At 49.3% G+C, this 15,842-nt stretch overlaps 1 protein-coding gene across 17 annotated transcripts in view; it reads right to left on the reverse strand.

Annotated features, from left to right (window-relative positions):
- Window positions 1-15,842, reverse strand: part of LOC123774768 (ubiquitin specific protease 47) — a 178,678-nt gene that overhangs the window by 145,340 nt on the left and 17,496 nt on the right. For 3 of the 17 annotated variants that reach the window (XM_045769552.2, XM_045769626.2, XM_045769397.2), the window contains exon 1: window positions 10,716-11,049. The exons of 9 other annotated variants lie outside the window; for them this stretch is intronic. In XM_045769552.2, the coding sequence (XP_045625508.2) occupies window positions 10,716-10,897 (182 nt within the window). In that variant the 5' untranslated portion in view covers window positions 10,898-11,049. Of the gene's footprint in view, window positions 1-10,715; window positions 11,050-15,842 lie in introns of those variants that run through there. 5 more of the 17 variants (XM_069304836.1, XM_069304926.1, XM_069304800.1 and 2 more) reach the window with 3 other exon arrangements.

The raw sequence follows: 15,842 nt of genomic DNA on the forward strand, positions 1-15,842 counted from the left end.
GGAAGGGGGTAAGGGAGGGGGTGAGGAAGGGAGTAAGGGAGGGGGTGTACATATGACAGAAGTATCTTAGCGGGATTGACAGTGAAAAGAGAGAAGTTAACAATGTACAGCAATAGAAAAAAACAAGAGGGTCATGGATGGAAGTCTTTCTCTCTATGACAGGTAAGTCATAGAGAGAACTCTTTCTATAGAATGGAATGCAGCTGCCTACAGCCGGTAGACTGCAGGCGATACCAAAGACCTTACACAAACACCCCCCCCCCCCCTCCCCCCAACAAGCACAACAAGGTGAGTACACACACAACAACAACCACGGCTAGTGTGAACAATCACGCGGCCTTGTTACTCAGAACAAGACTTGACTGTACCAAAGAACACCATTATTAATCACTCCAAGGTTCGTCATTCTCCATGTCCTTACAAGTGCTCTTTCAGATACTTTGTCATGTTCCAAAGTATTGTAGCCAAAATAAATTATATTTATCCATATTAAAACGTTCATCATGGTTCAGTGGGTGAGTCCAGGGACGCGATTTCGATCCTATTCTACTGCCTCAACATTTCCTCAGATATACCACGTTGTTGAATGTGGTGGTGTAGGCTGTTTTGCCACCCGTGCTGGCCTTGTTCACCATTAATGTTTACCTTGCTTGGAATACTGTTGATGTCATGTTGGGTTTACATTCACACTCTACATTTGCTCTGCAGTCTTTACATTGAGAGTGAATTGAATTTCTCCAATTGACACCATTATTGTCTGGAGGCATGTTAACCACAAGTTTACCATCCCGTGATCTATTACCCACGGCTCCTGGAGATCAGGGTTCATGTTTAAGGTAATATAAATGGAGCACTATTTCATCACACACACACATCACCAGGGAATGTGCTTCTTCCCCCCTCACAAACAGTAAGGCTTAAACTTGTTCCCCTCCCACTGGGGTGAGTCAGTCAGTGATTCAGTTAAGAATTATTATTGTGCTCGATCATTATCCCAAATCCTATTTTTAATTTAAATACTCATCAACTGATATAAAGTGTCACAATTAACTCTTGAAATAGTAAAATTGTGTACAATTATTGTACAGTTGTTTGTATGTGTGGTCGTTGTACAACTTCCACTCTCATTGTATCCCCCTATTACACCAGTACGTGTCCACAGCGCACATATTAACTATATCCATCTTTTATACCGTTAAATGAATTCATGTCTATTAATGTACAGCATATATCCATAACCTTTCTAATGAATGAGTTGTGTTAATATTATACCCCAGTATCACATTAATCTGCCCCCTGTGAGAGTCATACACGCGCCCTTTCCACCATAAGCAACATGGAATATTTTAATAAAACAAATGACAACTTATTTGTTTTTTTTATTTCCCATGCATAAAAATTAATGTTTAAGACTGAAAAATGATAGCATGAAAGTGATATCACTTCCATCACGTGACATGCCATGGCTCGCTTGACATGTCTAAGCCAATGGAGAGAGCCGACATGGTGAGCTTCAGGTGGTCGAGGTGAACATTTGATCAGTGAGGGAGGAGAGCGATGGCCCAAGTATCTCGCCCGTCCCTCAGGAGCCGACAGGGCCGCCACCCGACCTCTTGGAGCAGCACTTAACACCACTCCCAGAGAGAACTCTCACACTCGTACATTGTTGATCTTACATCAGCATTGTCAAGTCTATGGATCTGTTCACGGGACACAGTGTTCCCCAAGACAATTCGCCTGCAGCTAAGGGAAATTATAATAGTAATCAGTAATAATGATTATGTACGACCTTTATGACTTTTTTCGAATTTATCGTTGTGAGGAGAATGCAGATCTACCACTTGGTGAAATGAGGTAAGTGGCGTGTGAGGGAGTAGTGTTGCTTGGACGGATTGCTAGATTGGGCTACAAGTAGCGAATTGGGCTACTTTTGAGAGCCCCGCGCTCCTAATTTTTTTAATTTCGCTACTTGCTACTTTCAGGGCTAATTTAAAAGCAAGTTGGGCTATTAATGTTAAACTCAATGATGATTATTTATGCCTTTATAATGTAATGTGTACAAATCACAGCCGCGTCCAACAGCCTGATTGACTAGACCAGTTACCGCAGGTGGCTTGGTCAGGGAACGGGCCACTGGGGACGGTAATCCTAGGAACCTTTGAAAGAACAAGTAACAGCAAGGCAAAGTAATCCTCCCCAGGGGCCATAGATTTCCCAACCTTATTTGTCATTAATACTTCATCCCGAAAGCTACAGCTGGTTCCACAGATCTTCATTAAGGAGAGAAAGTTATCTAGAAAGTTAGATTGATAAATGATGGGAAAGATCCCTTACAGTTAATACCTTTGTCAGGAAGACGATGGTTGGCAAGGAGCGGTAGTGTAAAGCGGCTGTTAGAACAGTGGGAGTCTTTAACAACTCATTACCAAATAGCTTCTTCCTCTTGTGATAAGTGTTGCAAGGCAACTAGTTTCAATGTACTCTGATCCCCCCCCCCCCCAAGCAGTAAGCTATATTTCACATTTCCCAAATCCATCGTAAATGATTTTGAAAGGATGAATTTACTTGATCAAAAAGAAGGAGATCAGTGTAGCCTTCACACTGTCTTAGAAAACTTCACTCATGGAATACTCAGAAGAATCGTGCATCTCATCATGCAAAGCGTCGTGTTAATTTGGACTACAATTCCACATGTCTGCCCCGGGAGAAAGTGGACATTGGTTACGAATTTTCATCACTTCTGGCAAGTAACAGACAAAACAATTTTATAACCCAGGAAAAGTTTCAAAATATTCAAGAAAGATGCCATAATTTTTTTAGTAAATGGCTTCTTTCTCGTATTCTAAGTAATGCTGAAACTTTAAAACAGGTGAAAAATCTGTCACCTATCATATGCCTTAACCAGACACGACCACCATTTTCAGAACTTCCATTAGTACTAGCTGACCAATTTAGGCTTAGTGAAACTGAAAGTCAGTGGCGCCTACTGTTAACCATTGACTGGTCCAACATTTGTGAGGGTCAACTTCCAACATCTGGATACTCATTTTGGACCAAACCAATAACTCTCTACCTGCTGGCGATCCCATACTGAGTGACCTCGCTCACTTTGCATTGAAAATATACAGCTTACCATCAGTAATGCCCTGGTTTGAACGGGAAAATATACAGCTTACCATCAGTAATGCCCTGGTTTGAACGGGAAAATATACAGCTTACCATCAGTAATGCCCTGGTTTGAACGGGCATTTCCAGAGTAAAATCTGTGAAAACTAAACTGAGAAATCGAATAGGACTTGGGCTTTTGACATCAATCTTAAGAATCAAAACATTTCTTGAAGAAAACGGAACTTGTTGCTCGTCATTTGAATCACTCATGTTAATGTTTAAATATGAGTCTGCAATGTACAAGAATGAGGTTGTAGATGAAGACGAAGATCGTCTTGATAATCTACAACTGTGAAGACGTGGAAGGATTCTACAACCATTATGCTTCATATACCGCATCATATCATATTTTTTATGATATATAACAATGGATATTTTATGATATATAACAATATTTGTTATGATTTATAACAATGGATATTACTTTGAAACCCGTATCAGTCACTAAACAAAACATTGGGCTTCTCTTATTACAATTTTACTACTTTTAGACCGTCAGCTCGCAACTTTCAGCAATTTGGATCTGGCAACCCTGCAATGCTTGGTGAACCAGACGCTACCTTACCACTACTGACAAGTATGGCACCCGAAGTGTTCGCGTGCGTGCGCGTGTTCTCTACATATCACTCACTAACATCAAAACCATAACACTACAGCAGACCTGATGACACACACACACACACAGGCACTGTTTTCACTAACGTATTTAATTTATTTGCGAGACTTATAGCTGTGCAGGGAGGGAGAGGAGGATGATCCATGTGTTCAAATGCTACTGTATTCAAACCCGCAGCACACCTCGCCATACAACCAGCCACGAACCACCGGCACTCTCCCGTGCCAGCAAAAAATAAATCCCATCCACAGTTGGGTTGTCAGCATTAACTTGTCACCCTAAAGTAACCACCAGCTTCAACACCCCGACCACCCACAAAAGCTTCACCAACACTAACACCATATGATCAAAGGGCAAGGCATGAAGTAATGCAAGTGATCATCACCTCCTTCGTCAATAATTATTAGGTGAAACAATATACTTTACAAGTGTGGAAATCTTAATGCATACAGCCAGTTGCTGTGCCATTCACACGTCTCCAGGCTGATGCTTCTTGATGAAAACCACGAAACTAAGCTTTCCGGTGGGCGGCGAGCTGACACAGCCAGCTTCAAGCAGGCAAGCTTCGCTACCCCCCCCCCCCACCCCCCACCCCCCACATTTCACAATAACACCAACCCAAAATATACTGACGTGTGCGTATCTTGCCATGATTTGATCTTGAAAAGTCAGAATTGCACAGAGCAGAGTTCTCTGCTCTGTGCAATTCAAAATGTGTTATTGTTTTAATGTAACAAGACCCTACGTACAGAGATACGTTCGTCTAAGCTCACATGTAATGCGAAACACACACACACACACACACACACACACACACACACACACACACACACACACACACACCCACCCACCCACCCACCCACCCACCCACCCACCCACCCACCCTGGTAGGGGACTGGTGGCTGAGTGGAGAGTGCTCTAGACTCGTGGACCTAGGGACCGGAGTTCAATTCCCGGCACCAGCGGAAAACAAATAGGCAGAGTTTCCTTCACCCTGATGCCCCTGTTACCTAACACTAGGTAGGTACCTGGGAGTTAGACAGCTGCTACGGGCTGCTTCCTGGGGGGAAGAGGGTGTGGAGGAAAAAAAAATAGTAACAGTTGATTGATTGACAGTTGAGAGGTGGGCCGAAAAAGCAGAGCTCAACCCCCGCAAGCACAACTAGGTGAATACAGTGTCACTATTCACAGGAAGAAGAGCGGGAGAGGAAAGTGTCAACAGGGCCCGAACTACGTGCTACACGGACCTAAACCCCAAAAATATCACACTGGGCCACTTTTACTACCTATACACATAATAGTTTTCACACACAAGTTGAGAGCACAGGCAACACCAAGGTTTGTGCGTAAACAAATAAATCGTAAACTACTACTACAGAAAAATGTACACAAAGTGTTACACAACTACGAAAGAAAACTCTGGAATAGCGAAAACAATCGCAAAAAAAAAGTGATGGGTCATCTAATGTCAAGTGTGGAAAGGTTTAGTTGGTTGTGGTGTTTGTGACACGGGCTCATTAGCGCACACTTTCACACGGGTTCATTAGCGCACACTTTCACACGGGTTCATGAGCACATATATTTTCTGCCCGAAACGCTGCGCGTACTAGTGGCTTTACAAGAATGTAATTACTATGCTATGTATCCTCACAATCCCAATGTACCTTCATGTAAGTAAATAAATAAATAAATAAACAAACTTGGGAGCAAGTGTTACAATATATTTGTGAGACGTTCAAAACCTAGAGGACAATTTAATTCCCTTGGCTCATGGAAGGATTTGAACTGTGGGTCCAAGCAGTGCGACACTCGTCCTTCCACCCACACAATGGATGCTCACACTAAGGTTGGGTACCTAACTGGTGGCCAACTGAGACTTTAAACCTTGCCTCGTAATGTTGTTATCCATATCACTGTGGATTGCATTTTATTAAGAGAATTTTCCTTCCGGCTTATATTCGCACGAAGTTCTCGATTGTTTGGGGTGTGTTTACTCTCGTTAAAGGTTGGTGTTCAGCACTCAGTAAGACCAGCGATGCAGATCGTACTACGCACATGGTTATTGATCCTTTTCAATTTTGTGAATAACTTTACACCAATACCGTTGGTCACAATCATTGGAACGCTGTCACTACATCGTAGCCGAGAATGGTGAACAAAATGGTCGCTTCAGTCCGTTTTTGGAGTCTTCTGTCTGCATCGCCTTCAAAATTGTCTTTAAATGTACAATTTGCAGAAAGAGTTACAGTGTCATGTGGTTCAGCTAAGGCTTGACCAGGTTGTGGTGGTACTGGTGGTGGTGCTGGTGGTGGTGGTGGTACTGGTGGTGGTACTGGTGGTGGTACTGGTGGTGGTGCTGGTAGTGGTACTGGTGATGGTACTGGTGATGGTACTAGTGGTGCTCGCCCGGCGCAGTGCCTGGCGCGCTCTCTGCTCCACCGTAATGTTACTTCCTCTTCCCAACGTCTTCGCACTTGCGCTCACCATTTTTCAATAGAGGGTTGTTCATGGTCGTCGAACTGTTCCCGTATATCCTGTATAATCTGTCAGTGATTCAGTAGTTTCACTGCAGCGTTCAAATCGAGGCCCGACTTCTGTAACTGCCGGGGGGCTGATCGAGCTGATCCGCTTTACAATTTCGTGTAGTGTTGATAGTCGACTCACCGTCTCAAGTTTCCCCTGTAGATCCCTCACTTGTGGCCTCTACGTTTAAGTGGTGGTGTATTGCTACACGGTCCAGGGTGGTGATGCTGTGGTGGAAGTGACGGGTCAGTGAGTGCACGGTACGGGTCAGTGAGTGCACGGTACGGGTCAGTGAGTGCACGGTACGGGTCAGCCACCGCGTAATGGCAAGCACTTCCATGTTATCAGCACATCTCCCTGTTTACACAACTGACAGCTGGACTTCACCACACGCGCACACAGCTCTTGGTGCACACACCAGTCCCGTCACAGCACCCGTGCACCACCACCAGTCACGTCACAGCACCCGTGCACCACCACCACCACCAGTCACGTCACAGCACCCGTGCACCACCAGTCACGTCACAGCACCCGTGCACCACCACCACCAGTCACGCCACAGCACCCGTGCACCACCACCACCAGTCACGTCACAGCACCCGTGCACCACCACCACCAGTCACGCCACAGCACCCGTGCACCACCACCACCAGTCACGTCACAGCACCCGTGCACCACCACCACCAGTCACGCCACAGCACCCGTGCACCACCACCAGTCACGTCACAGCACCCGTGCACCACCACCACCACCAGTCACGTCACAGCACCCGTGCACCACCACCACCACCAGTCACGTCACAGCACTCGTGCACCACCACCACCACCAGTCACGTCACAGCACCCGTGCACCACCACCACCACCAGTCACGTCACAGCACCCGTGCACCACCACCACCAGTCACGTCACAGCACCCGTGCACCACCACCACCACCAGTCACGTCACAGCACCCGTGCACCACCACCACCAGTCACGCCACAGCATCCGTGCACCAGTCACGCCACAGCACCCGTGCACCACCACCACCACCACCAGTCACGTCACAGCACCCGTGCACCACCACCACCACCAGTCACGTCACAGCACCCGTGCACCACCACCACCAGTCACGTCACAGCACCCGTGCACCACCACCAGTCACGTCACAGCACCCGTGCACCATTACCACCAGTCACGCCACAGCACCCGTGCACCACCACCACCACCAGTCACGCCACAGCACCCGTGCACCACCACCACCAGTCTCGTCACAGCACCCGTGCACCACCACCAGTCACGCCACAGCACCCGTGCACCACCATCACCACCAGTCACGTCACAGCACCCGTGCACCACCACCACCACCAGTCACGTCACAGCACCCGTGCACCACCACCACCAGTCACGCCACAGCACCCGTGCACCACCATCACCAGTCACGTCACAGCACCCGTGCACCACCACCACCACCAGTCACGTCACAGCACCCGTGCACCACCACCACCACCACCAGTCACGTCACAGCACCCGTGCACCACCACCAGTCACGTCACAGCACCCGTGCACCACCACCACCACCAGTCACGCCACAGCACCCGTGCACCACCACCACCAGTCACGTCACAGCACCCGTGCACCACCACCACCACCAGTCACGTCACAGCACCCGTGCACCACCACCACCACCAGTCACGTCACAGCACCCGTGCACCACCACCACCACCAGTCACGTCACAGCACCCGTGCACCACCACCACCAGTCACGTCACAGCACCCGTGCACCACCACCACCACCAGTCACGTCACAGCACCCATGCACCACCACCACCACCAGTCACGTCACAGCACCCGTGCACCACCAGTCACGTCACAGCACCCGTGCACCACCACCACCAGTCACGTCACAGCACCCGTGCACCACCACCACCAGTCACGTCACAGCACCCATGCACCACCACCACCACCAGTCACGTCACAGCACCCGTGCACCACCACCACCAGTCACGTCACAGCACCCGTGCACCACCACCACCACCAGTCACGTCACAGCACCCGTGCACCACCACCACCACCAGTCACGTCACAGCACCCGTGCACCACCACCACCAGTCACGTCACAGCACCCGTGCACCACCACCACCACCAACAGTCACGTCACAGCACCCGTGCACCACCACCACCAGTCACGTCACAGCACCCGTGCACCACCACCACCACCAGTCACGTCACAGCACCCGTGCACCACCACCACCAGTCACGTCACAGCACCCGTGCACCACCACCACCAGTCACGTCACAGCACCCGTGCACCACCACCACCAGTCACGTCACAGCACCCGTGCACCACCACCACCAGTCACGTCACAGCACCCGTGCACCACCACCACCACCAGTCACGTCACAGCACCCGTGCACCACCACCACCACCAGTCACGTCACAGCACCCGTGCACCACCACCACCAGTCACGTCACAGCACCCGTGCACCACCACCACCAACAGTCACGTCACAGCACCCGTGCACCACCACCACCAGTCACGTCACAGCACCCGTGCACCACCACCACCAGTCACGTCACAGCACCCGTGCACCACCACCACCAGTCACGTCACAGCACCCGTGCACCACCACCACCAACAGTCACGTCACAGCACCAGTGCACCACCACCACCACCAGTCACGTCACAGCACCCGTGCACCACCACCACCAGTCACGTCACAGCACCCGTGCACCACCACCACCACCAGTCACGTCACAGCACCCGTGCACCACCACCACCAGTCACGTCACAGCACCCGTGCACCACCACCAGTCACGTCACAGCACCCGTGCACCACCACCACCAACAGTCACGTCACAGCACCAGTGCACCACCACCAGTCACGTCACAGCACCCGTGCACCACCACCACCAGTCACGTCACAGCACCCGTGCAACACCACCACCACCAGTCACGTCACAGCACCCGTGCACCACCACCACCAGTCACGTCACAGCACCCGTGCACCACCACCACCAACAGTCACGTCACAGCACCCGTGCACCACCACCACCAGTCACGTCACAGCACCCGTGCACCACCAGTCACGTCACAGCACCCGTGCACCACCACCACCAGTCACGTCACAGCACCCGTGCACCACCACCACCAACAGTCACGTCACAGCACCAGTGCACCACCACCACCACCAGTCACGTCACAGCACCCGTGCACCACCACCACCAGTCACGTCACAGCACCCGTGCACCACCACCACCACCAGTCACGTCACAGCACCCGTGCACCACCACCACCAGTCACGTCACAGCACCCGTGCACCACCACCACCAGTCACGTCACAGCACCCGTGCACCACCACCAGTCACGTCACAGCACCCGTGCACCACCACCACCACCAGTCACGTCACAGCACCCGTGCACCACCACCACCAGTCACGTCACAGCACCCGTGCACCACCTTAGAAAAGCTACACATATGGTTTCGAAAAGTTACTATTAAATTCGGCGAGAATTGTCACTTAACTGATTTTCAGTTTTACTATTATTTGTTTTAATTGTTTTTGTTCCCTGACCTCTCCCGAGCCTCTTTTGTGAGGCATCTCTTATGTCTCGAACCTGGAAGTTGCAACCAGGGTGCGGGTTCCCCTGTGGTCACCGGGACCCCCGTGAATATCGAGTCTAAATAGGACAAATAGGTCTAAAGCCGAACCTGCATAGATTAGGGTGATAATATGCAACACTAAACTTAACTAGGGTCGGGGCGAGGGGGGGGGAGGCAAATATCAAAAGTTCATTCATCACTAAACTTGCTCGTGTATTATCAACCATTGTGAGAGATGAAGGCTTTAGTCACACACACACACACACACACACACACACACACACACACACACACACACACACACACACAGCTTGGGGTAGCTGCACAAATGTTCACACACTCAAGTACGTTAAGGAAAATATAAACCTACGAGGTCAAGTCACCACGTGGCGCCACTACCAGGTCACGGCGTTAGTGGTATATCAGGAATAGGGTGGGTGGGGTTATGAGGGGGGGGGGGTAAAGGGCGTGGAAGCACAGTAAGTGGGAAGGGTGTGGGCATTGGGTAGCATGGAGTGTGGCGTGGTGGGGAGGGGGCGTGGTGGGGAGGGGTGGTGGGGCGTGGGCGTGGTGAGGAGTATGGCGTGGTGAGGAGTATGGCGTGGTGAGAAGGGGGGCGTGGGCGTTGTGGGGAGGGGTGATGGGGCGTGGGCGAATGCGTGGGTGTTGTGATGGTTGGGGGCTGACAGTGTGGAGACGGCGCCGGCAGTGTCTTACGCTGTGGACTAGACCAGAATAGACCTGTGCCTACTGGGCCATGCTGCTATGCTCCATGCGTGCGTCCCTTCCTTGGCCTTTCCTCACCCCTAATGCTTCTCTACTCACCTTGCTGAGCTGGGGCACCTGCTGCTGTTGCTGCTGCTGCTCCTGCTGCTGCTGCTGCTGCTGCTCCTGCTGCTGGGATTCGGACTGATACTGCGACTGATGCTGGGACTGTGGTGGTGTGGTGTGGTTGTGGTGGTGGTCAGCGGCAAGCTGGTGGTTGTGTTGTGTAGGGACGCCATCATCCTTCTTGCACATAGTGTGACGACGAGTGAGGAGGGTAGAGGCGGCGGGCAGCAGGAACAAGACTGCTGCTGGTGGTGGTGAAGCACACGCCACGAGCACACTCACACTAGTCACAGGTGAACCCCCCTGGCGCCGCCAACACCGTTGTCCCCACTCCTGCTGCTGCTGCTGCTCCCACTCTCTGTACCACCACCACCACCACCACCCTCCCCCCTGCCTCCTACCACAGGCAGCCACCACAGCCCTCACCTGGCCCTCAGCCACCAACACCACACATGCCCAACTAGAAATAGACCACACCATCCAGTCCTCGGCCTCTCATAACCACCCCCCCTCCCCTCTCCCCAACCATCACACACATTATACACACAACAAAATTAACAAAGACAACAAGCGGAAGTGGGATAGGATCCCAGCAAGTGATACTGGAGCACACAGTGATGGGTGAAGGAGCACCTCAGAGGCAATAACAGGCTCTGGATATGATTCCCTCTAGAATACTTTAGTGCCTGAAGCCCGGAAAGCTCCGCTCCTCAAGATGTACCGCACCTATACAACACAGAAAACAAGAGAAATACCAGACAGTTGGAAAACAGCCAATATACAAGAGAGAACAAAGTTCTACACTAGAGATGAGTATACTTGACTCGTGTGACCCTGCTGTGTGACCCTGCTACGTGATGAAGACGATACGGAGACTAGTACACCACTTGCAACTCATTACTTTAATCACAGACCACTTTTCCTGGTCACCGAACAGATCACCAGTATCAAGATTTGTGTAGGGAGATTACCAGAGAAATGTTATTAACGCAACAAGATAAAGCCGCGCACACGGCGTCTCCGTAACATAAGGAGTCCAGCCCCCCACACACACCCGTCACTCTCCAACCTTGTTCCAGTAAATATACGAAATATTGCCGGAAAATAAGTGAATGTTTCCTGATGACAATCGGCAGGCCATGCTGCTACTTTGGTAGTACTTGTAGTAACGATGCTGACCATATTACATATACCGACGTACAACGCAATAAAGAAATCGGTACTGTTGAATTTGGACAAACCGGAGATTTTCTATTTATGTTGCAAAGACAAAATACTAGCCTAGACCGGTTCTAGGCCTAATACACGCTATCTGAGGCCTAATATAGTACATAAGTATACTATACTAGGCCTAGGAATATTTAACTTTAATTTTTAACTTCATTTTTTCAGACTATAACGTGAACAGTACCAAATTCTACTATATAATTGCTTAGTAGGTCAATGTTTGTACTATGGTGCACATAGTGTAACTATGTGCACCATAGTACAAACTATGTTTAGATATCCTCCCTGTTTAGATAGTATATACGTATTATCTAAACACGGAGGATAGGTTGCAACTGGACAAGCTCCCGCAGGAAGTGCCGGATCAGCTGGGCTGTGATGGACATGTGGGCCTGCAGGCAGCTGCAAGCAACAGCCTCATAAATCATAACCAGACAAGGTTGGCACCTGGACGGGTTTGTGGAGAACAGGATCACAGGGTTCATCCCTAAGGGAACACACTTAGTCTGTCTCGTATCCTTTGACCTCTAAAGGGGCTTTATAAGCAGGTGAGAAGTGAAGCTCTGGGTCTCGGAACACTGACATCACAAACCCCACTGGCTTAGAAGCTGAAATTCTACCTCACTAACCCGGAGATGGACACCAGGTTAGTGAGGCAACCCAACTTGTGCTTGTGTTCTTGTGTACTAGTCCAATCACGCCCACTCGTGAACTAGTCCAACCACGCCCACTCGTGAACTAGTCCAACCACGCCCACTCGTGAACTAGTCCAACCACGCCCACTCGTGAACTAGTCCAACCACGCCCACTCGTGAACTAGTCCAACCACGCCCACTCGTGAACTAGTCCAACCACGCCCACTCGTGAACTAGTCCAACCACGCCCACTCGTGAACTAGTCCAACCACGCCCACTCGTGAACTAGTCCAACCACGCCCACTCGTGAACTAGTCCAACCACGCCCACTCGTGAACTAGTCCAACCACGCCCACTCGTGAACTAGTCCAACCACGCCCACTCTGGACTAGTTCATATCAAGTACTACTGGCAATATAAGTACTTCCACCAATGACCATTCTGCTGGAAACTTTATAGCAAATTCGCTTCTATGATGTTACTAGGTAACTTTTTCAAACATATAGAGCAACCCTATTTCCAAACCAGTGTTTGCCTATTTCTATATTAGATGTAAGGATGCAGCGGTTACTGCATACTCCAACCGGTTCTTGCGATATGGACGTTGTCTGCTTCCCTGTGTGAAGGCTATCTTGAGGTTATCTTGAGATGATTTCGGGGCTTTAGTGTCCCCGCGGCCCGGTCCTCAACCAGGCCTACACCTCCAGGAAGCAGCCCGTGACAGCTAACTAACACCCAGGTACCTATTTTACTGCTAGGTAACAGGGGCATAGGGTGAAAGAAACTTCCCATTGTTTCTCGCCGACGCCCGGGATCGAACCCGGGACCACAGGATCACAAGTCCAGCGTGCTGTCCGCTCGGCCGACCGGCTCCGTTGCTAGGCTGGACCTAGCAACGCTGGCACATCATTGACGCTTGTTAGTTCCCTCACGTCTCCCTCTAACCTGGACAGTTCCTATGTCTAGGTTTATACCTCCATGTGTCCTGTCCTCCATATGGATGCCTTGTTATCAAAGTGGGTGAGCGAGATTATTATATCACACACCTTTCAGTACTCTCTCATATGACGCTTTGAAGCTACTGACGGTTTTGGCCTCCACCATCTTCTCATTCAATGTGTTCCAACCGTCTACCACTGTTTGCAAAAGTTCACTTTCAATTTTCTTGATTCCGACAGTTTTGTTTCCTTTGGTTGTCTATTATGACCTCTTCTTGCAGATGCAGGTTTCACGAAATCTGCTTTGTCAATTTTGTCGATTCCTGTTAAATATTTTGCATGTAGTGATCATATCACCTCTTTGTCTACTATCTTCTAGCTATGGTATATCTAACACCTTCAGCCTTTCCTCGTGGCTTTTGTTTTTCAGTTCTGGAAGCGATTCTGACGTTGGAAAGCGTAGCATAGGCTCCTGGCACAATATTGTTTAAGTGGTTCTCAGGTGGCAGCTTAATATACAGGTCAACCTCTGTCCCTAGTAGCTTGGCATCATCTGCAAACATGTTCATATAATTCTGTATTCCATCTGGTAGATCGTTTATGTAGGCACTGAACATTATTGGTGCAAGAACTGAACCCTGTGGCACTCCACTAGTAACACTTCTCCAGTCTGATACATTGTCTCTCATTACCGCACTCATTTTTTCTGTCAGAAAATTGTTCATCCATATCAGTTTACCAGTCACACCTCCAGTACATTCCAGTTTCTAGAAACCTTTTATGTGGGACTATCAAAAGCCTTTTTTGTAGGTCCAGAAAAATGCAGACTACCCAACCATCTCTCTTCTGTAAAGGGAAGGGAATTTTCAAGGGAAAGCGCCAAGCCATTACGACTATATAGCACTTGGAAGGGATCAGGATAAGGATTTGGGATAAGACGGGGGAGAGGAATGGTGCCCAACCACTTAAATGGTTGATGATCTTAAATGATCCCATCTCAATGCTCATACTATTCAAATCACTGGTGCTGTCCCGCCTTGACCAGCACCAGCGATTTGAATAGTATGAACACCTAAATTACCCAGACCGTCTCAAAGCTCCCAAAACGTACTCCTGAAAGGGGGAGTAGAGAGGTATCATATAATATATACATGGAAGATACTGAAGATACTAGAGGGGCCAGGTCCCGAATTTGTACAGTAAACAACATACTGGAGCGACCGATATGGCAGGAAATGCTGAATAGAGGCCGTGAAGAGTCGAGGTGCCGTAGACGCAATGAGAGAACACTATATTAACATCAGAGGTTCACGGTTGTTCAACATCCTCCCAGCGAGTACAAACAAAATTGCCGGAACAAACGTGGAAGTGTTCAAGAAAAAACTGTCCAGTTTTGTCTTGAAGTGCCGGACCAACGGGGCTATAGTGAATATGTTGGCTGGCGGGCCGCTACAAGCTCATGGACTAAGATGTAAAGTGAAGTCCCTCATGGACTAAGATGTAAAGTGAAGTCCCTCATGGACTAAGATGTAAAGTGAAGTCCCTCATGGACTAAGATGTAAAGTGAGAGAGTTCTACTCCCCAGAGTCCGGGCCGGGCCTGGTCCGGCCCGGACTCTGGGGAGTAGAACTCTCAGAACTTCATCCACGTACTGTACTCTGTCCCTTTGAAATGTATTTCTTTCTTGTCTCAATAAACATACTTGAACTTGGTACTGTACACGTCCTCTTGTTCTACCCTGCCTTGTACCTTGTCATCTTCACCCACTCCCGATAATCTTGTATGTCGTTCGAATATTTCCTCGATTCTGATTCTCTTCAAGTGTGGTGAGATTCAGCTCCTTCAGCCTTTACTTATAGTTTAATCATACAGGTTCTGGCAGAGATTTGTTGCATGCCGCAGACCCTTTTGTTGCTTAGTTTCACGTCTCTAGGCAAGTGTTGCACGCTGGGGCGGCTTAAGCCAGGGAAAGCTCTCTCATATTTTGTGTACAATGCTCTGAACGCCGCCTCTCCTAGGTTCCTATTATGATGTTGGCCAGTTTCGCCTGTACTGATGGCGACATGTATGTGCAACCCGGCACCTCAACCTTTTGCATCTTATGCTCCCAAACGTATACACTGCAAAATATAATGAAAAGTAGCGGCTCACACATATCTACGTTTTCTATACTTGGTAGGTTAGATTTGGCGAGATGCAACCCGTCCTCCCACTACAACCCGTTCTCTTTCAAATTACGTCGTTTTTCGCTCGTATGCGCACTCAGGCTAAAAATGAACGCAATTCAAAATGAAATCTGATCACGAAAGTGACGTACAGTC

The sequence above is a fragment of the Procambarus clarkii genome, chromosome 1, assembly GCF_040958095.1.
Source record: "Procambarus clarkii isolate CNS0578487 chromosome 1, FALCON_Pclarkii_2.0, whole genome shotgun sequence".
Taxonomy (NCBI): domain Eukaryota; kingdom Metazoa; phylum Arthropoda; class Malacostraca; order Decapoda; family Cambaridae; genus Procambarus; species Procambarus clarkii.